Source organism: Typopeltis vanoorti, chromosome 7 (genome assembly GCF_054136105.1).
Source record: "Typopeltis vanoorti isolate ZY-2024b chromosome 7, IOZ_Tvanoo_1.0, whole genome shotgun sequence".
NCBI lineage: Eukaryota > Metazoa > Arthropoda > Arachnida > Uropygi > Thelyphonidae > Typopeltis > Typopeltis vanoorti.
Genome location: NC_143555.1, coordinates 41,707,731 through 41,734,731, shown reverse-complemented (window position 1 = coordinate 41,734,731; position 27,001 = coordinate 41,707,731). Strand labels below are relative to the sequence as shown.

The following is a 27,001-nucleotide window of genomic DNA, read 5'->3' as shown; positions in this document are numbered from 1 at the left end:
TTTCTGTGATTCATGTCAAACTCACTCATTCTCACTACACATTGTTAAATTTTAATTATGTCAACTTGATAGGCATGGTGGTGTACATGGGAAGTCTTGGTTGTAGTTGCAGATGAGATGTTTTTTCTTTAAATATTTAGTCTTCCATGAGTTTTTTTAATTGCAAATTAATGTGTTTTAATGATATGCATAGTTCAGTGTTTATAATTATTTTTTATACAGAAAAAAGTATAAATGTTGATCTGGGATGGTCCATTTTGTCAACAATTTGCCAAACAGATAGGCCTGCAACATGACTAGGACACAGTGGAATTTGAACAGTGGGAATGAGATTATGGCATGGTATAATAATGGAAGCAGCGAGTCCTTTGTTTGAATTCAACATGAAAAATTTCATTCCATGTAACAGTTTGGAATGTATGTACTGGTGAATGTGACCAATTTATGGGGAAAAGGAGGTGATTATTATGTTAGAAATTGTTTGCTAATTAGGCAGTCTGAGGAATGTGAAGTGTTGAAAGTGAACAAAAGTTCAAATGAGATGGCATGGAAGATAATGATGCATGCTAGGAGGATTGTGAATAGGAATAGAGTGTTACAGCGCAACACAGTAATATAGTGAAAAAGGTGAGAATGTGTGAAGGCAGCAATATGAATAACAGGAAAAATGAAAAGAATGTGGCATGATGTTGAAAACTCTGATGCTTAGATAAGCATTTCACAATATCACAAAGGAATTAGAGTTTGTAAGAAAGAAAATGTGAAAAAGTAAAGGAAGGTACAAGAGAGCAGAAATGGGTGTAAAGGATTATAGTGATATACAGTGATTCCAGGATTAGAGATGTGCTGGACAAATGAGCAACAAAAGCAAGTTTTCTGAAAGCAGATATGATGTTGGTTGAAACAAATGATCTGAAAGCTGAAAAGTAAGAAGATATGTCAGAAAATATGAGAGAGTTGAGTGAGGCAAAAAAAAAAAGATTAGCAAAATAGTCGCAATTGTTATTATTATTACGTGACACCTCCATGGCGTCCAAAGACTCATCAAGAGGAGGGACCTATTCTACAACTCACCATCACCACCACTCAATCCACCAACACCAGTGTTTCCCAGATTTTTCTACAATGGAACACTTCACAAATCCTGAAATTTTCATGGAACACCTTATATATTTTGTATGTATTAATAATTAATTATGGCATAATCATAAAGAGTATTAGTACACTTATGTATACAATGTGACATGTTGACAAATATAAAATTACATTTAAATCAGTTATCAAACACTGAACTATGGAAATCTTGTAGCATATTGTAGTTTCCTCAGGGCAACATTCATTAAATTAATTTGTGCTGATTTTCATTGACATATCCCATTCTGATCACCAAAAATTTATAATATTATTATAAGTACTTACGAGTGAATGCAGACTTTTCTCTTGTGTGCTGGTAGTTTTCCCCTCCTTTTGTACATCCTGAAGATCACTTTGTAGGCTGGAGGTGGATGAATCACTATCTGTTGCATCACAAACACTTTCAATAAGAGATTTTTTAACACTAAAATTAAACAAAGTCCCTTGTCTCTTATTCATATTAAAATTTAAATTTGTGGGCCTATTACTTTTAAAAAATCATGGCACTACGGTTTCGAAACAAGCACTTTCACCCTACATGAACTTGCGAAGAAAATATTCAGTAGGTATATTCAGAAAGTATACTATATTTAAGAACCGGAAACAGACTACCTTGATCTTCAATTTCAGTGGAAAAATGTTCTTTATACTTCCTTGCTGATTGGTCACTAACATTTGCAACACAGATGTTACTTTGTTCAGTTTTGAGAACAGAGGATATGCTGCCCATTGTAATCAGCTTGCAGGCAATTTTTATGACACCAGTCATAAACAGCGGTATTCCCTTTCCTGAATGTTGAAAGATTTCGATGTGTGAAAATTAACGATAATCCATGAATATTTCCATGTTTAAAAATATGCGGCTTGGTCACCGACGTTCACAACACAGATGTTATTTTGTTCAGTTTTGAGAAAAGAGGATATGCCGCCCATTGTTGTAATTGGCTTGCAGGTAATTTTTATGACCAACGGTATTCTCTTTCCTGAATTACTTCCATGTTTAAAAATAAACGGCTTGGTCACTGACATCACGAAACACTTAATCACTTTCTGCAGAACACAATTTGGGAAACTCTGATTTACACCAATGCCATCTACTGCCCACCACCACTACTACTACTATTTCCACAGAAAATCGCAAACATCCATGTCCATGGTGGGATTCAAATCCAGTCTTTTGGGTGGAGAGTGGATATGCTAACCACTTGGCCAACTAGATCAGCAAAACATTGGAAAATTATGGAAAAATTATGAGTCTCTTGTCACAGTATATAATAGGAGTGAACTGAGATTGTGAATGATTCAGCGAGTAGCCTATACAAGAAATGATATGAAGCGTGTCAAAGTATGCAGTTATTTATTTACCGTATGGTTTGTACACATGGTTAAAAGACAATAAGATAAAATACACATATATGATAATATAAATAAAAAAAAGTAAAATATCTACATTCAGGCAAATGCAAATATGAAATTTATGACAAGCATCAGACAGAAGATTAATCATATTTTAACATTTAGGTTTTTAATCCAGTTGATTGCATCTGGAAATCTACTGGATTAAAAAGATATCCTTAAAGTCACATGGATATGGCTTCAGCTCACATTCCTGTACTATACGGTGAATGGTTTGGGTCTCGGCTCCACAGGGACAGTGGGGATTTCATATCTTACCCCACTTTGAAAGTAAGTCTCCACATACACCATGGCTTGTACGAATCCTGTTAGCCATTGTCCATATATTCCTGGACAGGTCAAATCCAGATGGATTTTGGAACATGTTTATGTAATTATGAACTTCAGGCGATACTGCTTGGGACCACAGTACATCCCACCTACTCACCATACTGTCATTCTGGCTAAGAAGATCACGGGCAGTTTTTATGGCAGGTCTTCTAGATTTTAGTCTATTAGATAAAGCATCTGGAATAAATTCATGTATTGGAAGGTTTTGGTTATTTAAAATTCTTTTATATTCACGATGCAAGGCTTCCTGTCGTCGCAGTTCTGGAGGAGCAATATGGCTTAAAGTGGAGAGCAATTGTAAGGGTGTACTCCTAATGCAACCCATTATTAAATGCAGAGTGGAGTTAAGTTGAGCATCTAGTTTATTGACATGGTAACTATTGAGCCAGACAGGAGCACCATACTCTGCTGCACTGTAAACTAGACCCATGGCAGTGCACTGCAGAGTTGTGGCACTTGAGCCCCATATAGTACCATAAAGAATGCAGTGATTTTGATTGTCAAAAAGATTTGTACTTGAATTGGTTTGGTGTTACATGCTTGGAAAATTGTTGTTCAGTAAAAGAGTGAATGCAAATAGTCATGAAAGCTAGATGTATCAGAATGGTTGTCTGAATGCACTGGGCACATGTATTAAATTAAGAGATCAAGATTGTCGCATACTGCGAGCACATCATCGAATGTGTTTAAGGGAAGATATGATAGGTATTTATACCTAATTGAACATCGAGGATATCGATGAATCCTTTCCTTCACGAAATAATTATGGAAATAACTACCGTGTTGGAGAAAAACTTCAGTTTAATATAAACCAAAATAATGTCTTGAAGTTTCGACCTTCACATTAAGGTCATCATCTGGGATATACACATATATACAAAGAAACAAGCTGCACTACAATCTATATGGCATGCTAAAGTTACATTGATTTGGTCAACCGTTAAAACTATTTGCCAGACCTCTCGTGGAAAAAAAAAAACCTTACTACATCAATGTTAGAGTCCTGTTATTATTATCTATTTGATTACAAAAATAAATTAAGCTAGAGAGCAACGTGTTTACACAGAGTTACTCATATAAGTATACATATAAATTAAAACAAAACAGTATGATGGTGGCCAATAAAAGCTAAAATAATTGTTTAGAGTCCTAAGTCAGGGTTTGCTGGAAAACTTGAAGCAGGCTGAATGTGTGCCATCCAATTTCACAGGCTTCTTTAAATTTCCGTATGATGTAAAGAACATGCTTTTCCAATCAATTTGGTATAGGGTGTTAAGAGTGTGATCTGAGAGGCCAGCTTCACCAAAATTGTTAATTTATTTATTTATAAACAGATAGGGATTGTATGTCCAATTTCACCAATAAGTTTAAATGTTGGAAGGTTTTCCACTTGGTTACAAATGGAAAAAGTAATGCCGAAGCCATAATTTCTTCACACCCAAGTGTGAAGAAGTTCAACATCTTCGGCATCACTTCAACCTTGATATCACCTCTAGGTCTGGCTCCCATTGACGAGACCTCAATAAAGATTGAAACCGGTCTGGGTGGTGACTATTCTCATAATGCATAGCATTATACATACCCATAAGGATATGTGCTTTGCATTATGGGATACTAAGGCAAGAGATATGAAGTTATCACCTTCTATATATGAGTTGCCCCAGTCCTGAAAATATTTTAGGTGCAAACTTTGTTTGCTTACACTTGGATAAATGATTAAACCAAGTATATAATTTCTTGGTATCTTTAATTTACAATATAAGTTAAGTTACAGGTGCAATAGATACAATAAACTCCAGGGTGAGCCAATGGGAGGAGAGGATCATTAGAGGAATTGAATATTTTTTTAATTTTATAGGTGATTTAAAGGTGTCATTAAGATTATAATGGTGTAGAATTCTATTTTTTTTTTTCTGATAACCCATTAATATATGGGATAGCTATGATTTTTACTGTAATCAAAATGTATGCATTTTTTGATGAAGTTTTATGAAGAACTTTATTGATAGTATTTTTGCTATAGCCATTATTTATAAATGTATTGCTAATAATTTGCAATTCTTGTATAAGAGCTTGTTCATTAGAGCAAATTGTATGTTTTTGAGGGTGATAAACAACATGAGTGCATAGAATTTACTATTGAAATTGAAAATCCAAACTTGCTGCCTTTCTTGGATACACTGGTCACATGTCTACCCTCAGGCAGTCTTTACCATTTAACATAAGCCTACACTTACCTGCCAACATATACATGCTAACTCATATCATGACCTTCGTAAAAACTTGGCATCATTAACACCCTCAAAAACAGAGCTGTAACATTTGTTCTAACGAACAAGCTCTTAAATCTAAATTACAAAATTATTAGCAACACATTTATAAATAATGGCTATAGCAAAAATTATCAGTAATGTAATCACCAAAATATTACAGTAAAACCAGTGGTGAGCTATAAGGGGCTCACCTGAGTCCTTTGTTAAATTTTTCTCAAATTTGCAAGTCCCTTGTTCTTATTGTTTACTTTTTTATTTAAAAAAAAACAAAACAATTTTCTGAAATATATTAAGCAACAAACTCATACAGTAACCTAACAAAGTGATTTTATTAAATAAAATATTATAGTTACTGTTACTACCATTTTACAAATAAGAATTCACTTTGGTAATCACATATAAACAAATAGGACTATAAAATAATGCCCCTTGATTGGTACCGTTGATTATCACTTGAAGTATAAAAACAAAAGAGAAATATAATGTATTTCAATATTATTGTGTTTGGACAATATTTATTATTTATAGATTGTCATAAAAACTGTCTATCACAAACAAAACAAATTTATTTTGTTTATAAAAAATGCAGACCATTGAATATCTGCGATTATAAAAGATGTTATTCTTATTATCTTTTGATAGTTAAAAAATGTTTTTCTTATGTAACATAAATTAACACAGATGATTGTGTGCAAATATTTCATATTTAGATCATGAAATATTTGTTTAAAGCCTTTACAGGGTTGATTGTCCCTTCATATTTTTTGATTGCCATTTGTATACAAGCTGTATTAATAAGTTTTTGTGTGAAATATGGCTTTTTTTTGCTCGATGATGCGAGCCCTTTGTTAAAATTTCTGTAGCTCACCACTGAGTAAAACCATAGCTATCCGAAACATTAAAGGGTTATCAAAAAAAATAAACAGAATTTTACATTATAATCTTAATGCCACTTTTAAGCCACCTATAAAATTAAAAAAAAAAAAAACATATTTAACTCCTTGAATGATCCTCTTCTCCCAATGGCTCAACATTAATATATCTATTGCACCTGTAATTTACCTTATATTGGTGAAACTGGACATACAATCCTTAACCCTAAAAAAGAACACAAAGGACACAATAAATTTAGCAATTTTGGTGAAGCATGAATCTGGCCTTTCAGATCATGCTCTTACCACCTACGCCAAATTGATTGGAAAAGTACACATTTTTTACATCATACGAAAACAGTTATTCTACTGGCATGACCTCTAGTGAGGCCAGCAGAATAACCGTTGATCAAATCATTGTCTCTTTAGCATACTGTGTGAAATGTAATTTAGCTTGTGTGTGTGTGTGTGTGTGTGTACTCCAGATGATGACTTTAATATGAAGGTCGAAATGTCGGGAAATTAAAATAATTATTTATAACACAGCTGTAGAGTGATCAGCACTTTACAGTGCTGATCACTCTGTAGCACTAAAGGAAAGGATGCCATCTCAAAAAAATTTGCAGCTCTACAACAGTGAAGCTGTCCCCAACCACAACAAGTACACATAGTGGTGAATCTATCATCACAGACACTATCAAAAGATGCAGTCAACACACTTGGTCACAGACATATTTTTGCCATCACATCCAAAAAAGTACCAGTTTTGGAAATAATGACTAGTGTGAAACATGGTATCTATGAACCTGCACCCACAGTGGCTAATAAAATTCATTTGGATGTGGCTAGTGTTCTATCGAAATCCAATCCTTGCAAGAATAACATTCTACTTAAAGAAATAATAGCACTTAAAAAGAAAAAAGTTATATAGGAATAAACATATTATTGTAACAAAAACAGATAAGGGAAATGTAACTGTTATTATGAACCATGCAGATTACAAAAATCTTATTTTTGTAAGATTCTTACAAAAATCTTACAAAGAAATTTTGTAAGATTTCTTTTGAAATCTTACAAAATCCCAAAAGAGAAAAAAGTGTATAAATGATTGAAAAAACTTGCATTTTGGCACAAAGAAATTACCAAAAAAGCTTTAAACCTTATCATATCAAACCACCCTGGATATACATGGTTCCTAAAATTCATAAACATAATAACCCCCATCATCCAGTAGTAGATAGTACAGGCACCCCACCTACAAACTAGCCAGATGTTTATCCAAATCACTTTCCTCCCTTACAGGCAACTCTCCCTCATTATTATCTATGCTTTAAAAGATTAATAAAAAAAAAAACCTAACCTTGAAAGATTCTGACATCATGGTCAGAATCTGCATCAGCATCAGTTTTGATATAACTTTGCTATTATTCCACAATGTACTTTTGACATAGACCCTTGACTTTATTAAGCCCCCCCCCCAACATAATCGAATTATTCAGACTCACCATATATGTCATTTCTTTCTTATGGAAAGTAAAAATATACAAACAGCTAGATGGGACTGCAAAGGCCCCTTCCCCCCCAGATAAAGTCTATACGGATTATTTTGAAAGCAAAGCACCCATCATAACCATACTTTAACCAATAGTTTGGCTGCACTATGTTGATAATGTGTTTGCTATTTGGTCTCATGGTCCAGGCACATTAGATATATTTTGAAACATCTAAGCAAGAAAGTATTTACATAAACAATCACAGTACCCTTTCCAATAGTAAGGCATAATCAAAACACATACAAGCCAGGACTATTTGTTCAAATGGTACAGCCCTTGAAACTGAGCTCAGAAACCTTCACTACAGCCCATGGCAACAGCCATATATAATAGATAAAATACTGCATGCACACCTCTCCCCCAATCTCCTCCACTCAACACAGAATCACGGCAAATCCATTTCAATTCTCCTAAAGATTATCTGCATCCTCTTGAACATCCTAGAGTGTATAAAGTTCCGTGATCCAAAGTTCCTTTGGACAGACTGACAGATCAGTTAATGTCTACCTTGAAGAACACAAAAATTACATCTGCAATCTGTATAGCAAGTCAGGATGGGCAGACCATGCTCTGATACTCTTTCAGATAGGATTAGATGGAGGAAAAGATCTATATTACATAGAAGTTATTACAGATCTGAGAGACTTTTTAGAATCAGCATCAGTTAAGAAGTACTCCCCTCCCAACCTGAATAAGTATGATTGCATTAATTTACCAAAGATCTGAGCGACTGCCATTTTGAGTGATGATAGCCTGGCTTCTCTAAATTAACTTTATGGTTATTTGGTACATAGTGGGTACCATGTAAGGACATTAGTTCTGTTTTCTTTTACAATTTTAACTGTTTTCCACAATGAGTTAGTTCAGTGATGTGTGCTTTATAATTGTGCTTTGACAATGCTGGGTAGAAAACCAGGAAAATATTAGAGTTCATAAATTTATTTTTTCCTCTCTGTTGTTTATACTGTGAAACATTATTATGAATAATGAATGCCACCTAAAGCTTTTCATAAGTAATCAATGGCTTTTAGATCCACAGATATTTTTTCTTCACAGAATACCACATATTACTGCGTAGATGATCAATCTCATGTTCATTTTTACCAAGTGGAAGGAGATTTAACATCCAAAATTCTTGATCCTCACATGACTTCATCATAAGCTGCCTGAACCTTGAAATGTTTGGGCAACTAAACTTTAGAAATTCATTTTAGGAATTAAGGAAGCCTGTGAGATTCTTATCAACCGCCCTAATCTTAACAATAATAATGGTTTAAAAACCCCAAGAATATGGAAGGCACATATTCTACTCATGGAACCTTTCTCTCTAAGAGTTAATTATAAACAGAACTGTAGATAATCCAGAATCTTAAATCTAATATAAAATTGTCATGTTATATTAGGATATCATTGTTACTCTAAGAAAACTATCTAAAGAATGAAAACTATGAAATAATGTTTCTCAGATGTTATCTTATATAGAATATAGCTTTGATGTAGTTTCTAATTAATTAATTTTTATTTTGTTTGTATTTTATATATATATATATTTTCACTAGAGGTCATGCTAGTAGAATAATCGTTGATCAAATCACTGCCTCTTTAGCATACTGTGTGAAATGTAACTCAGCTTGTCTTTGTACATTTGTGTATATGCCAGATGATGACCTTAATATGAAGGTCAAAAAGTCAGGAAATTAAAATAATTATTTATAAAGCAGTTATAAAGTCCATAATTTCTAAAATGAATGCTGATCACTGTGTAACAGTAAAAGAAAGAAAACTTTAGAAATGTGTTCATTAACACTTATGATGGTTTTTCTTATTCTCCGGACTAATTTGCCTAAATATTTTCTTATCGCTACTTTCCATTTTTGCCAAGTCCAGCAACATTCAACTAAATATTTCATCCTTTCTTCCACTTCACACTATGTTGCCTCAAAACTGCTACTACCACCACCACCACCACAACTACTATTATTTCCATCCTGCATCTCCACTTTATATGGTCTTACAACCATCATCATCATAATGCTAATTACGGATCTAGACCATATTAGTCTGTTTGAGTTCCATTATCCATCTAATATCCTCTTTTGAGGTCTACCTGGCCTTAACTTTCAACTGTTTTATATATTATCAATTGTTTAGATATTGGGTGTTGTGAATTCAGTTTACATGTTTTATCCGATTTTGTACGTAATTGTTTAGTTTTTTTCCTATTGATTTTATTTTTAGTTCTTTTAAAATATCTTTTTTTTTTTGTTTAATAATGTGTATTTTGCAGTTCTTCTCATGAAACTCATTTCACTCTTGTTTTATTTCATTTTATCTTACAACCAGATCTCATTTATTCTGAAATTTTTCAGCTTGAACTCAACCAACAAGTTTCATCCCTCTTGTTACGTCATTGTTTTTCTATAAATTTCACTACTATTATTTCTCCTGTACCTACTAAGAATATCTCTAAACTATCTCTCTGGGATCCGTTTCCCTTTTCAAGCTCTGACGATATTTGTTTGTTTTAGCTGTGCCAGTCAGAGCTTTAGGACAGAAAATTCTTGTCCAAAGAAACTTTCCTGGAGGTCAAGTGTTACCTAACTTTAATTAAAATAATTAAGTAGCTTAAAGTAATCTTAGCATACAGTCATGACCAAAATACTCTTAACTCCCCTTATACTGGGTGTTGCGAATTCAGTTTACATGTTTTATCCAATTTTGTATGTAACTGTTTAGTTTTTTCCTATTGATTTTATTTTTAGTTCTTTTAAGATTTTTTTTTTTTTTTTGTTTAATAATGTGTATTTTGCAGTTCTGACAAGCATACTATTCACATTCCAGGAATAAATTAGGTTCACACATAGCTCAAAACATAAATTAAAATCCTAAACTAAATCTGCTATCATATTGACCCCTTCACATGAAATTAAGACCAACACAATCTTAAGTTCTCAGACTACCAGTCCAACATAGGTAATAAATCACTAAGCACATGGTCACTTAAGAGTTCTCCTTCTTCCCTCCAGAAATCTTGCTCCTTCTTCCCTCCAAAACTAACTATTACACAAATAAGAAAAGTCTCTCAGTACATTACCACCTTGACATGATGAAGTCGTGATTCTTTCATCCGTTCTTTGTGATGGGACATCTTTCTGCTACTGTAGATTGCCACCACCTTTCGTCACGTGCTCGTTATGAAACGAGCCACTCTTCCTTGCTGGACATTCACTTATCTCATGGTCTGCTGTCATTAGCTCACCTGGCATCAAAGGGAAATCCTTTGCTGTCTTACATCGGCACAACTTTTACCGATGGCCCGAATTTGAGAACTGCCATCATCACGCGCATAGCCTTGCCCGAGTCGGGCAAGGCTATGTGCATTAGCAATAGGAAAAGGGTTGCTGCTCATCGCTGCCAAGCCTCCTTCCAGGCATCAGCATCGCTGGTCACCACAAGTAAACAGGAACAGAAAAAACGGATGGTTCAAATACGAGTGAACTCGTACTTATCCTCTGTTACAGCCCTCTTTCCACATTTGAATCATTCATGGCATCTTCCTATTCACGCTTACGAAGTGGCATCATACCTCTCTCTTCGATGAGCGCTCTATTTGTAGAATGTGAGTTCCATTCGCTTTCTACGAATGCCTTCGCTTTGCACGTTACGTCATCGTAGGCAGCTAGCTAGCAACCTTTGGACCTTTGCTTGCACTTAGACATACGTTATTACATAGAGTATATTTTTGACATCAATAATTTTAAACAATATAATTCTATTTAGACATACAATTTTCTCCTCTATTTTACTTCTTTCTAAGGTAAATTCTAACATGTTTTCTTTTATATTTTGCTTTCTTAACTTTTTCTCTTTTTCTTAGATAATAGTACAAGTACTTCTAGCTCAGAATTTTGTTTCTTGTTAAATTCTGACTGAATGACCCTTTTGATAAAAAAAGTCCTCATTCAGGATCTAACACTCTGATTTCTGGATTTATACAGTATTTATATATTTATAAAAATATATATATATTTATATATTTATAAAAATATATATATATTTATATATTTATAAAAATATATAAATACTGTAATATTTATATATTTTTCCTCTAGTGTGTTTTTCTGCATCTAAAAAGGTTCACACAAAGTTTTTTTTTCCTCTTTTAGACATCTAAAATTATTTACTACAAAAGAATATTACTGCACGTATATCTTAAAGTAAACGTGTTTAGACAAGTTTGTCAAAACAAGGGAATGATTAGAAAGATGATCTTCTCAAATAAATTTCTTTCCTTAAACTAAAAGAAAAATATTCTTGTCCTACTTCAGTAGACTTCACTGTAAACATCTTATCAGAAAAATTTAACCTACTTCAGAAAAATTATTCATGAAGAGAAACAAAATAAATTCTGTTGGCTGGACAGCTTTCTAAACATTCCTTTCATACTGATGAAATCAGTACTTATTTGCTGTCTGAATACAGTTTCCTTCCTTTTTTACAGTATTTTATAGTGCATACTATCGTGAAAAACATTATTTAGAATAAAACAAATTTCTGTCTTGAAACAAAATGTTCTGTCTTCACACTCATGTACTGACCAGAGCAATTCAGAATGAAGAACACCAAATTACTAAAGGAATTCAATTTTTCCAAATTGTACTATAGATCTTTTTTCCAAGACTTGCTACATTACAGATCGTCTAGATTTTTATTTTCTAGCAGTCATTCACTGTTTGAAAAAAGCCTTGTACAGGTAAGGACAAACAATGCATAAAATAAATTTTCATGTAAATAGTTTTACTATACAGGTTCAGCATATTTAAGTAAAATATGCTAACTTCTTGATATATGTTGGCTGAATTTGTGCAAGTCTTGAACTTGAAACTGTCAATTTCATGTATTTTTTTCAGTGGAAACTTTAATTTGTAGCTTTCCCCCCCTGTTCTTTGTGAAAAGTTGAAGTTCACTTTCACATATAATAAGTGGAAATATGGAGTTGTCAAAAAAACTTTTCTTTGGGATGTCTCCTTTTGTCACACCGGTAGTGTAACAAAAGGAGACACCCCCCCCCCCACTTCCTCAGTTTGCTCCAAAGTGGAGATGCTATCCACTAGGCCAGTCAAACATATTTGGCATCGCAACTAAGAAAATGTCTCAATTTAATATGAAAGATAACATCTGTAATTTACATACTTGATTTATTTATAAATGACAACTACACCTGAAATGTAATATAATAATTCACAGAATCTCAAAGGACATGTTCAAACTAAAGCAGACATACCTTTTATTGGTATAGCTGGTTGACGATCAATCAGTTCCCAGAGTTTTGATGATGCACCTAAGGCACGCATCATTTCAGCATAAAATGAGCTTAGTCCTGGAAAGATATCAAATTTAAGCTTTTTATTTTTATTTTTAAAGGGGGAGGGATGGGATCTAAAGCATCAGAAATCAATATTGCATTACAATACCAACTTTTTTTTTTTTTTTTTTTTTAAATATGCTAAGTGTGTTTTGACTGATATACTAGAATAAAGTCCAAAGAAACTCCACACAGCCTATTAAAGAATAGTAAGCATCCAGAGTTTCTGCCCCAATGTGAGATGCTTTGAGGTCAATGTATTGTGTCTGGTAATCTGTGTTCTTCTAGCTGGTGTGACAGTTTAGCAGGACAAGAAAACTCAAGTTACTGGGAAGAAAATCCTTCCACCTCCATATGAAATCGGAAAACTCACCTTCAGTTGAAATCCCCTAAAAAAAGGTTCTTTGTATCCTATACAGGTTTTGAACCCAGTTCTTTCTAACCAAAGGGCATTGTTCTGATTGACACTGAACAAAAAAGGATGGGCTGAAAATTTGATTTAAGCTTACCAAAAGTACTGGCTTTAACCAGTACTTTTGGTAAGTACAATGGTATAGTATAATGGTACAATATGGCAAAGCAGTAGTTGAGGGCGTTGTCTAGTTAAATTAGTTGCTGATGTCAACATCAGAGAACCAACATGAACAGTGAAACCAGCTAATGGAACAACTTCAAGAGAATGGAAGATACAAAGTATCAATGGAAAAGAGATGGAACCAGCAGAAAATATAAAATGCAACATAATGTACATATAATTGGTGTTATCCAACCTGAAAAGTACCAAGACAGGTGAAATGCTTTTAAACAATAACATGTCATATTTCAGGCAACAGATATCAGGTAAAGGAAGAAGTAGCTATAGTATACTAAACATAAAGATAAATTTCTTAAATTGCTGATGATGCACAAGTGGGCAGTGTAATAGTTAATCAAGATGATATAGAGCTTGCAGGATATTTAAATAGACTGACAGTATGGGTAAAAGATAACAGGTGCCAGTTTAATGTTGAAAATTGTCAAATTATGCATTTTGGAATGAAATAATTATGAGCTTTGTACTACACTGATAGAAATGTACTCCAAGAAAATGACAAAGCTAGGGATTTGGAGAGGTGTTGGTGGATGACAGCGAGTTGAAATTCAGAGGCATATTTCAAAAGTAATATAGCTTACAGTAAAGAATTTATGGAGACAAAACACATGGAGGAATTACTTGACTTATAATTATGAAAATAATCATAATTCATAATTATAAGTAATTACTCCAACACATGTTTTTGTGTCCATAAATTCTTCACAACAAGTGCTGACTACCAATAACCTTGAAAGAAAGAACATAGCTTATATGATTATTTGGTTATTGAGGAACACACTAACAAGTAGAAATAAGAAAGTTATAATTCCTCTTTATATAGATTTGATATGGCTACATTTGAATTACTGGCACAGGTCTGATCACTTAGGTTTTGTGGGAACAAAGAGTGGTGGAGAAGATCCAGAGGCAAGTGCCCAAGATGGTGCGTGGTTTATGAAATGCTTCTATGACAACAGATTGAGAGTTTGTGGATGCAGAAGTTTGTTGATAAACAGAAAAGAGGTATGACAGGAATGCTGCTAAAGCTGTTAAGAGTTTTATAAGCAGAAGAATTTTTCAGCTTGGCTAGAGGGGTCCTTTATGGAAATTGTGGTTAAAAGGGTGAGGACTAGAATTTTCACTGGAGGACATAACACAAGTGAAATTGATTACCAGAATCTTTTTTTTTTCTTTTTTTTTTTTTTGTGAATGCATTGAAGGAGAGGTATGGATAGTGTGAATCTCCCATAACGAGTCTTTAGACTCCATTAAGATTCCCATGCTATAATAATAAAATGGCTGGCAGTCTCAAATTAGGAAATGAGATAATAAAACTTATTTTTTAACAGTTTATTTTTTTTCACTTGGTTAGACTATAATAAATTTAGTTTAATCCTTTATCCAAGTGTGAGCAAACAACGTTTGCACCTGAAAGAATCTTCAGGACTGGAATAAGGTGGTACACACCAGGCAACTCGTTGCAAAGGTGGAGCAAGCTAACATCACTCCTATCTCAGTATCTCCCATAATGCAAAACACATCTCCTTGTGGATATGTATAATGTTATGCATTAAGGGAAGGGCCACTACCTAGACTAGTTTCGACCTTTATCGAGGTCTTTTCAGTTGGAGCCAGGCCTAAGTGGAGATACCAGGCAGAAGCATTAGCAAGGTTATCTCTACCTATAGGAGTTGCCAAATGGTGTGCCACCTTTTTTAATAAATTACTCCGGATTTAGAGAAAGATGTTGAAAGTTTACTTTTCACTTGGTTAGACTATAATAAATTTTGTTTAATCCTTTATCCTCAGGACACAATTTACAGACAAGAAAAATACTAGTGGTGGTGTTGCTGTAGATGATGCCAATGAAGAGTTGTAGAGTAGGTGCAATCCGATGAGTCTTTGGACTTCTTGGAGGTGTCACAAAAAATAAATAAATAAATAATAATGATATAAAGGAGAAAAGGGTACTTAACGGCCAAAGCTGTAAAACTGAGAGGAGACCTCCACATAGCCTTTAAAGGAATGCGGAGAACCGACCAGGGATTCTGACCTAATGTCCAATCCTCACCTTCTCATGGTGCACCCTGTTGGGTATCTACCTGGATACTGAACGAACGAGGATGGGCTGGCAATTTGGGATTTAGCTGACCAAATTGTATTCTTATTGGTTAAACCAAAATAAAAATGATGGTACAACATAACAAAATTTCATGCCGGCTGGGGCGTCGCCCGGTTAAACAAGGCCCCCGTTGTTTTCGCCAGGAAACCAGGGCGAACAGTGAAAAGTCAGCTACTGGAACAAATCTGAAAACAAACCCCAACTCAACATCACCAGAGTTAAAGATCGGTACTATCCACGTAAGAAGCCTGAATGGCAAAGAAATGGAACTAGCTGAGGAATTAGATAAGTACCAGATCGACATAATAGAGGTGACTGAAACAAAAAAGACCAAAACTGGTGAGATCTTTCTGAGCAATAAATACAAAATGTTATATTCAGGCAATGACAATCAAGGAAAAGGAGGAGTAGCCATAGTATTCAACACAAAATACGAGGCTCATCTTTGAATGGCAGGCAGTGTCAAGTAGAGTGATTTGGGCAAATATCAGAATGGGGAACTGGACAATGAGACTTATTTGTGCCTATGCTCCCACAGAAGGTTCTACTAAGGTAGAAGTAGAGGAATTTTTTGAGGCAGAGAAAGCTACTGACACAATGAAAAAGGAAAAGTTGGTCCTTGTTGGGGATCTAAATAGCAGTGATTGTCAGACATACAAAAATGTTTGGGGAAAATTTAGAGAAAAGAGCAAAGCTAATAATAATGACAAATACCTGTTGGATTTCTGCTCAGGACATGGACTGGGTATTACTAACACCATGTTCCAACATAAAAATGTGCACAAATTCACATGGAGAGAAGAAGCTAGGAATAAGAAAAGTCTCATTGACTATGTTATTGTTGATAGTGATGTTTTCTCCCTGGTGCAGGACACCAGAGTGTACAGAAGATTTGAAATTGGAAGTGATCGCTACTTAGTCTTGAGCAGGATAAAATTGAATTTCATATTGAAAAGAATAACATGTAAGAAAGTTTTAAAGCGAATAAAAGTTGAGCAGCTCTCAGATGTGAACTGTAGACTAAAATACACAAAGATTATTGAAGAAAAAATGAAAGAGTTTGAGAATAGGAACCAAACCTTGGAGATTCAGTGGCAAGCCTTCAAGAAAACACTGATTGATTCAGCCAGAGAGGCATGTGGTGAAGTTGTCTGCAAGGATAGAAAAATTAGAACTCCATGGTGGACACAGGAAGTTAAAGAGGCAGTGAAGGAAAAGAAGAAAGCATATCAAAAGTACCTGGCAAATAAGTCAGCTTGTGCTCTTAGAGAATACAGAGGCAAATGCAAGAATGCTAAACAGTGTGTAAAAGTAGCTAAAAAAAGCCATGGGAGGACTTTGGCAAGAATATAGAAAATAGTAAAATATATTGGAGGTTGTTGAAGAATCTTAGGAATGGAGGAAAGAGTGCTATAAAAGGAGTTAGAGATGATAAAGGTGACATGAAAACGGGAGAAAAGGATATCCTTGAAGTATGGAGTAATTACTTTGAAAAAGTGCTAAGAAACAAGCAGTGATGACAGCACAGTGGTAAAAAACACTGACCAGGCATGCAGTCAGGAATACATATCCATAATTGGAGTAGAAAAAGCCATCAAAGGCTTGAAATGTGGAAAGGCAGCAGGAGTAGATGATATTCGACCAGAAATGCTGAAGTATGGTGGTATAAGAGTCTTACAGTGGCTGCACTGCTCTGTTCAGAAAGCCTGGACAGAGGGACGAATTCCTGATGATGATGGTAATAGAGCTCTCATAGTACCCATATATAAAAAGGGAAATAAAACTGAATGTGAGAATTACAGAGGTATTTCCCTACTGAGTGTTCCTGGCAAAATCTATGCAAGTATACTTGAGAAATGGTTGAGAAGAATTGTGGAAGAAAAGTTGGGTGAAGACCAAGCTGGATTCAGGACAAATAGAGGCTGTCAGGATCAGATCTTCACTTTACGACAAATAGTCGAGAAAGCATGGGAATATAACAAAGATCTGTATTTAAGTTTTGTCGATTTGGAAAAGGCATATCACAAGGTGCCGAGAGAGAAGCTATTCAAAACGCTACCGTTATATGGTGTCAATAGAGCATCATATCAAGCAATACTTAGTCTTTATTTAAGCTGTAAGTCAGCAGTTAGAATTGAAGGAAATACAGGAATATTGTTTAAAGTTAAATCTGGTGTGAGACAAGGATGTATATATTATCCCCTCTGTTATTCATTATCTTATGGATCACATTATGAAGGAAAGTGGTATTAAACATGATATCAAAATTGGAGATGTTAATGTCAGCTTTTTGCTTTATGCGGATGATGTTATACTTCTAAATATAATGAAATGAAAAGACAATGAAAATAGGCAGAATCATTGAAAATGTTAACTGTGTTGTGAATGGAGAACCTGTGGAGCATGTAAAACATTTCAGCTACTTAGGCACGATTTTTAGAAATGAATTTTATGGGTCTGTAACAAGAGGTCGTTTTTTTTAGGATTTTGACAATTTATTCCAAGGTGTCTCGGATGTAGGAAATGGTGATGGATTTAATCCTTGTTGTGAGGGGGGGGGGGTGGTTAACTGGTGTAAATATTTTTTGAATTTTTTTGGCAGTAAGCCATTGGCTGAGAAAGTGTTGATGTAATTTAGTTCAGTGGTTAGGGTACTGTAATTTGAAAAGATAAGTTTAGCCCTGTTGTGTAGTGTCTTAATAACTTCATATTGTTGTGAGGTGGGGGGGGGTTGTTGGTGAATGTATGGGTCTGTATGGGTTTTCTATAAACTGAGAAAACCAAGGTTCCATCAGGCTGGCAGGTAACTAGTATGTCTAAGAAAGGGAGGCTGTTATTTTTCTCCTTTTCCAGGGTGAACTTGATTCTGGGGTGTTGGTTGTTTAGGTGTGTTAGGAAGGAGAGGAGGAGTGTATCGGAGCCATGTGGCCAAATAGCAAACACATCATCAATGTAGCAAAGCCATATGATTGGTTTCTGTGGGGAAGAGTTCAAGGCTTCTCTTCAAAAGTCTCCATAAAGAAATTGGCCAAGGGTGGGGAGAGTGGTGAAACCATGGCTGTCCCCTCTATTTGTTTGTGGAATTTTCCTTGCCAAACAAAATAGCCTGAGGTCATAGTGAGCTGAAATAGGGCTGAGATATCGGGAGGAAATTTAGCTTGGAATAGCTCTAAGTCTCTTTGAGTTGGACATTTGTGAATAAGGAGGAAACATCAAAACTGACAATTATGTCATCAGTATGTTGGAGTATAAGGTTTTCTATGCTGGCTTTGAAATGGGCTGAGTTTTTTATGTGTGATGGTGTGTTGCCAGTATAGTGTGTGAGCATTTTGGCCAAATGTTTAGCTAATTTTTCTGTGGGGGAATCAATGCCATCCACCATGGGATGAAATGGCACATTTTCTTTATATATTTTTGGGAGTCCATATATACAGGGGGGGGGGGTATGGAGTTAAATGGTTTTAATTTGTTAGTGACTTCTACAGGCCAAGAAGTGACCTTCTTAAGGAGCCTGTGGAGTTTTCTAATTTGTGAGTTGGTGGGATTGTACTCAATAGGGAGGTAAGTAGCCTGATCTAATAATAGATCTTTAAGCTTACCTGTTTAGTACGTTTGGTAAAGTACTACTGTGGCATTACCTTTATCTACTTTGTTGATTATTTATTTTTTTTGTTTTTCTTTAATTTCTGCAGCGATTTATATTCCTCATTGGATATGTTGGTTTTAGGTGGTCTAGCTTTGGTGAGAACACAAGCTACATCCAATCTAATATCGTTGGCCATGTGGTTTGGAAGGTAGTGGATTCCGTATTCAATTTGGATCATTATATCCTCAGCCGGTAATTTTCTGGGAGCAATGGCAAAGTTGTGGCCACGTGAGAGAGCGTCGAGTGCTTCAGGCTTCAAATTAACTGAAGGAAGGTTGACCACAGCGTCGGTAAGAAGTTTTGGTTCGGAGGTCGAGTTCTGTTTTAACTTCTCAAACTTCTTGATGTGTCGACCTCATACTTTTTTAAATTCTTTATCAGCAGCAGTGCATGAGATGGTGTATAAGATTGACCAAAGCTTGTGGTTTAAAGTGCTAGAAAGCTCTTCTTCGAGCGCCCATATCACTAAGTTAGCGTTAGCTAGGAGAAGCGTGTAGTGGTGATTTGGTCTCTTAGCAAAGACTGGCTGGTGCAGTTATAAATTCGGAGAGCCTTTTGTGACAAGAAACAGTGCTTGAATTTGACACAATTACTTACATCAGAATACCTTCAGCCCAATGGCTGAGAATACGTACATAGCCTGCTAGGGGGCACCATCAGTACTTTTAGGAGAAACAACAGCTTCCTGCTTCGTCCTCAGTTACTGTGTGTAGTGCCTGCATGTACGTGTCTTTATTTTAAGTTCCCATGAAAATGGCAACGTGACATTGCCAAAATATTGGAATAAAGTTTAATTTTTAATTTATATCATTTGTGCATTGTAAATTCCTTAAGTAATTTAGTAAGCATGTATAACCAATGTCTAAGCCTTTCTATGAGGAATATACTTAAGAGGATAAGAAAAACTGTGGAAAAGAAACTTGAACATACTCAGTCAAATAAGAGTGTTCAAGATAAGATTTTCACTTTAAGATAGATAGTTGAGAAATTAGAATAACCAGGATCTGTAATTAAGTTTTGTAGAGCTAGAAGCATACAACAAAACATCAAGAGAAAAGCCGCTGAAAATGCTACAATACAGTGGAACCTCTGTTGTCGAACACCTCTGTACTCAAACAATTTGGATCCCGGACATATTTTCCGAACAGAATTTTGGTTTCCGAACAGGCAGACGGCAACCACGTGCTCTGCGTACTGAGCTGTAAGGTGGGAAAGCGTCAGTTACGCAGCAGCCTTCGTTCAGTGCAGACACCTGCTCGAATTTGAAGTGAGTTTTCTTGATTTTCTTTGTGTTTTGTTGTTTTTTTTCATAAATTATTATTAATTAAGCCAACGTGGGGCCGGAGAATAATAGTGATAGCAGCAAAGCAAAAACAAATGTTGTTTGAACCGCGATAGAGATGAAAAAAGAAATCATGAAATCAAACATGAAAATGGCATTCGTGTCTCGAATCTTGCTATGCAGTTTGGTATGACGAAATCAACGATATGTACAATACTCAAAAACAAAGAGGCGATCAAGAGAGCTGATGTTGCAAGAGGAGTGAAAGTTCTTACTAAACAAAGATCGCAGACGACTGAAGTGGAAAAATTGTTGCTGATTTGGATAAACGAGAAACAGTTAGCTGGTGATAGTGTTTCTGTGGCTATAATTTGTGAAAAAGCGAGGCAATCACATCATGACCTATTAGAGAAAAACCCTGGTACGAGTGCTGTTATTGATGTGTTCAAAGCTAGTAGAGGGTGGTTCAAGAAATTTAAGAGAAGTGGCATACATAGTGTGGTTAGGCATGGGGAGGCTGCGAGTTCGAACCGAGAAGCTGCTGAGAAATATGTGCAAGAATTTAGTGACTATGTAAAGGCTGAGGGTTTTCTTACCCAACAAGTGTTCAACTGTGAGAAAACAGCGTATTTTGGAAAAAATTGTCAAAGAGGACCTACATCACTCAGCAGGAAAAAGCATTGCCAGGACACAAGCCAATGAAGAACAGACTGACTTTTATGCTATGTGGAAATGCATGTGGGAACTTCAAGGTTAAGCCATTGCTTGTGTACCACTCTGAGAATGCGGGGTGCTTAAGAAATATAACGTGATGAAAAGTAAATTGCCTGTTACGTGGAGGATAATAGTAGGGCTTGGGTAATCAGGTAACTGTTTATTGAGTGGATCCATGAAGTCTTTGCCCCAAGTGTGAGAAAATATCTTCAAGAAAAAAAATTGCCAATTAGATGCCTTCTTGTGATGGACAATGCTCCTACTCACCCTCCAGGCTTGGAGGACGAATTAGTGGAGGAGTCTGATTTTATCACAATGAAGTTCCTGTCCCCTAACACAATTTCTCTAATTCAGCCCACGGACCAACAGGTCATTTCGAACTTTAAGAAACTCTACACCAAAGCACTGTTTCCAAGGTGTTTGAAGTGACCTCTGACACAAAATTAACACTCAGAGAATTCTCAATAATTCACTTCAACATCCTCCATTGCTTAAGTATCCTTCACAAAGCCTGGGCACAAGTGATTTACAGGATGATGAACTTGGCCTGGAGGAAATTGTGGCCAGACTGTGTAGCAGACAGAGACATTGAGGCTGGGCATGTTGCTCTTGTCAATGATATTGTATCTCTGGGCAAAAGCATGGGCTTGGAAGTTGACAATGCTGATGTGGAGGAGTTAGTGGAGGATCACAGGAATGAGCTCACCACGGAAGAACTGGAACACCTTCAGAAGGAGCAGCAAAAGATGGAGGTGGAGGAAATATCTTCAGATACAGAGGAAGGGATTGAGGATGTTCCTAGTTCTTTGATCAAAGAAATATGTGCAAAATGGGGTGAGGCGCAAAGTTTTGTGGCAAGATATCACCCTCACAAAGCTGTAGCACACCGCATCATAAACCATTTCAATGACAGTGCTGTCTCACTTCAGACATTTTAAAATGCAGGCAAAAACAAATGTCATTGGACCGGTTTTTAGTGAGACAGAGGCCCAGTGTGTCTCAAGCAGAGTCAAGTGGTGCCAAGAGACAGAAAAGAGAAAGAGGAAAAAAAAAAACCAGAAGGACAGTAACCTGATGTTTTTATGGAAGGGGACTTCCCTTACTGACCTCCTTCCACTTACGCCATCAACTCTCCTCCGTATGTATAGTTAAAGTGAAGTTAATTTTCGTTTTTATTTTATCTATTTATTGTGTTTATTCTTTTTATGTAAGATTTTATGCATTTTCATTATGTTTGTATACAATCTTATGCATGAAGTACTGTTGTAAAGGTTTAAATAAACAATCATCTGGAGTTCAGGAACGGATTAATCCATTTTACATTAATTCTTATGGGAAAATGGTTTCAGTTTTTGAACAATTCGGTTTCCGAACAGCCTTTGGGAACAAATTAAGTACGACAACCTGTATATTCAAATTATAAATGGGATGTTATATGGAGTTAAACAGTATATATTTAAGATGTAGGTCAGCAGTTAGAACAGATGTATGTATAAATAGTGGTATGATGTTAAATCAGATGTAAGACCAGGATAAACAATATTTCCAATCTTAGTCGTTATCTATTTGGATCACATTAAGAAAGGGACATCAAAAGCTGATATCAAAATTGGAGATATTCAATTTAACTCTTTACTTCATACAGATGACATTATGCTCCTAAATAAATCCAGTGCAAGTTTTTTTTAGTTTTCTTTGACTAGATAGAATAAGTGGTGCAACAAATTTGGATATGAAAATCAGCATTAAAAAGGCAAAAATCATAAAAATGAGCAGGAACATATCAACTGTATCTTGAAGAGAATATAAAGAAGTAGTAAAATATTTTTCGGTTAATTAAGCATAATATTTAGTGAAGATGACAAATACAGAAATAAATAGAATAAACAAAGCTGGTAAAATGTTTCCTATAATTATTAAATTTCATATGTCACATGCTTCTTGTTTTACCTATATATGACAAGTTACAGGTACATTGGATTTGGTACATCCTATGGTAGGCAAGAGATTCTTGGAGGAGTTGAATAACTTTGATTTTGTTGTGGATTTAAATGTGACATTAAGATTGTATTTTCTGTTTATTTTTTCAGATATACTTTCAGTATATGGAATGGCTATGTTTCACTGTAATACATTTTATTTTTAGGTGCAGTCTTGTATGGAATTTTCTGTAGCCACTGTTTATAAATGCTTTGCTGATAATTTGTAATTCAAGCATTAGTCAGTATTTGTGAGTAATTAATTTGATTTTTTAAAGTTATTATTCCAACAGCAGTATATCCATAATTTTGCCATAACAAATGCCCATCACCATGTAACAAGGAAAGGATGGCAAAAGTGAAGTTTAATAATATCAACCATTTCAAATCATAAAAATTAATTTTTTTTGTTTTGGTTAGGCATACTATTAAACTGCATGCACAAAAGCTATTTAATTAATTTTTTTTAATTGCTTTACAGTAAACTGAATTTTGCATTAGACTGCTTCATTGAATGTTTAGAATACACATGCAATCACACACACGAGGTTGTGTATCTATAAACTGTGTGCAAGCATGTGTGTCTATATGCATATGCATACACATGCAAGCATATGTGCATTCTGGACTGTGTGCATGATATTAAATTTCAAAAAAAAAAAAAAAAAAAGATTCTGTCAGGAAAAAATCCTCCTCCTCCTCTTAGATCCATCAGTCTTTGGATTTGATATCTCACTAGAAGAAAATCTTTTCTAACTTAAAAGAGCTATCCATTTTATATGTACATTTCTTTTGCATACATATATGTATATGTGTGTGTGTGTGTAGAAAGTTTTTTAACTTGGGTATATTTATGTATTCAAGATACCAAGTAATTTTATATAAACTTGGTTTTTAATCCTATTTCCCAAGTGAGCAAACAGACATGTAAGTCAAGTTTGCACCTGCACATAGTGCAAGTCTGAGGCAACTCGTGGTAAAGGTAGACTCTGATCACTTTCCTTAGTATTTTTCCTTTAATGTAAAGCACATCCTCTTGCAGAGATGTATGATGCTATGCATTATACGCAATGGTCACCACCCATACCGGTTTCGACCTTTATCGCCTATAGTGCACTATCATGAGTTGCTTCAGACTTGCACTACATGCAGACGCAAACTTGACTTACTTGTCTGTTTGCTCACTTGGGAAATAGGATTAAAAACCAAGTTTATCACATGAGAATGTTGGTACGATACATAGTATTTCGGAGCTTAGCAATTTGGTTTCAATGACACTGGGACTGTGATAATTGAAAAATTCTGCTGAAGCCTTTTTCTGCCATTCAGGATGAAATACAGAATATTTTCTTCTACCCACATCAGTCAGTGAGGTCTTCTTGAATTGGGCAAAATCTGAAACTTCTCTTTTGACCTTGCAGCTTAGGATGGACCCAATGGCATCATGTTTAGAATCATAGATATGCAAGCCACTTCCAACTAATTATGAGAATATACTTATATAGATTACTAAAGGTTGCAGAAACAAACATGTTATAATTTTACAAAAAAAAAAAAAACATGTTAAGGAAACTGAATTACTATACCTCCAATTGAAATTCCAACATAAGCAGCATACATTAGAAAAGACGATAAACTGCCGACTGTGATATGAGCATCAGTCATCATTATTCCACCATAATAGAGAACACACAAAATTATCAAATTACCACTGAGACCTGCCTGAAAAATATGATTACTATCAATCTGATGCTTTGCAGAAAATAATTTCAGGAAAAAGCAAAAACTAGAATAATTGCTTTAAAAATGTTTTGTAATAATAAATAAGAGCGATATACAGTGCTAAATTTGAAGTGTTGTATGGTTTTTAACCTATTAAAGTCAGTAATTAAAATTCATCTTTATGTATACAAAAAATTAAATTTAAATAAATAAAAGTAAAAACATTTCAAGTGAAATAAATATTAGGCGATACTTTCATTCTGTAGTCATCCAGCCCACCAAAGTCCAGCAACGTAATAGAATGTTCTCTAAACTGTTCATCTTTTTAACCCCCCCCCCCCCAACCGCCCATAATGTCTATAGACATCCAGCTAAATCTGGATTTTAAATTTAGGTGGTACTGATGAAAACTTTACGAATCATTTCGCTTTTCATAGCATTAGCAGTAATTCACATGGGATGAGGGTACTTAAGGGTCAAAATTAGATAAGTAGGAGAAAACCTCTACACAGCAAATAGCCTTTTAAGAAATACAGAGAATTGACTGGGTTTTTGAGCGAATGTTACTCACTTTCTAATGGTGCACTGTGCTGGTGGGTATCTTAGTAAATAAACAAAGATAGGCTGGCAATATGGGACTCAGTAGGTCAAACTATATTCTGTATTGGCTTAAACCTAAAACAAAATTATAGTAAAGCACAATAAAATCACATGCCAGCTGGGGCAATGCACAGTTAAACAAGTCCTTCTCCTACACAATTTTCATCAGGAAACCAAAGTGAACAGTGAAAGTCAGCTACTGTCACAAACTCATCAGAAGTGAAGACAGGCACTGTCAATATATAGGGTATAAACAAAAAAGAAGCAAACTAGCAGAAGAATTAGAAAGTATCATGTATATTGATGTTACTAATGCAGAGAAGATTAAACAGGTAAGACACTGCTAAATAATAACTAAAAGAGATTATATTCAGGCAATAGTGACTATCTAAAGCTATTTCCCAACGTTTTTTGGATCATGTCCCACCTCAACGCCTCAAAGATTTTGATGCCCCACCTTAACGCTGATAGTTGAGTATATCAGTATACGAGGTGACGAATGCAACATATTTTCTAATTGCCCCCCAAAACCCTGTGGGGCGTACAACCCCACATTAAGAAACACTGATCTAAAGGAAGGAGTTACTTTATTATTCAATGCCAAACACAGAGATAAACTTTTTGAATGGCAAGCAAGTTCAAGTACAGTGATGTGGGTAAAGTTCAAAGTGGGAAAGTGGACAATAAGAATTATTTGTATCTACAGATCCACAGAATATTATACTAAAGAAGAAGTACAAGAATTATTCATATCAGAGAAGGCATATAAAAAAGAAAAGTAGGGTATGAAATGAATACAACATATACAGAAATGTTTAGGAAATTTTGTAAAAACAGCAGAGCTAATAAAAATGTTAAGTTCCCGATGGAGTATAATATTTTGGTATTATGGATGGGTGTTCTGGTAAATTTTTAACAACCAACTTCCTAAAAAAATTTTTTTAAAAATTCATTGGGTTCTCCTTTTGTGATGATGCTTGAAAAATTAACAGTTCATGCCTGCTAATATGAACTGGAAAATGTGTGGCTTAATATCAAATAAGTTACAGTATAACATTTACAAACCAGCAATATGTGTCAGTTATCATAAACATGAAATAGAGCCAAATGGAAATACCTACTGATCCAAAGAATACTGCTCTAGCAAGTGATTCTTTAGAAGCTAAATGTAATATATCTGCAATTCTGTTTTTGTAGACAATACTTTCTCTTTCTTCTTGTGCAAAGGCTCGAACTGTACGAATATTAGCTATGTGTTCTTCAGCAACCTATATCATAATAACAGAATAATTTAATGTGTGGCTATAGGCATATTTCAAAAATTCATAAATAATGATAGTCAATTATGAATTTTCAAATTCATATTAATATGAATTTGAAAATTATAAAAATTATATAAATGATAGTCAAATATTAATG

The 27,001-nt window shown here is 34.9% G+C and overlaps 1 protein-coding gene across 4 annotated transcripts in view; it reads right to left on the bottom strand.

Annotated features, from left to right (window-relative positions):
- The window catches only part of LOC150104622 (ATP-binding cassette sub-family B member 10, mitochondrial-like), a 222,744-nt gene that overhangs the window by 93,536 nt on the left and 102,207 nt on the right, over window positions 1–27,001 (bottom strand). For all 4 annotated transcript variants that reach the window (XM_090395227.1, XM_090395225.1, XM_090395228.1 and 1 more), the window contains 3 exons: window positions 26,704–26,850; window positions 24,847–24,982; window positions 12,863–12,958 (listed from right to left, as the gene is read on the bottom strand). In XM_090395227.1, coding sequence (XP_090251353.1) covers window positions 12,863–12,958; window positions 24,847–24,982; window positions 26,704–26,850 — 379 coding nt within the window. The remainder of the gene's footprint in view (window positions 1–12,862; window positions 12,959–24,846; window positions 24,983–26,703; window positions 26,851–27,001) is intronic.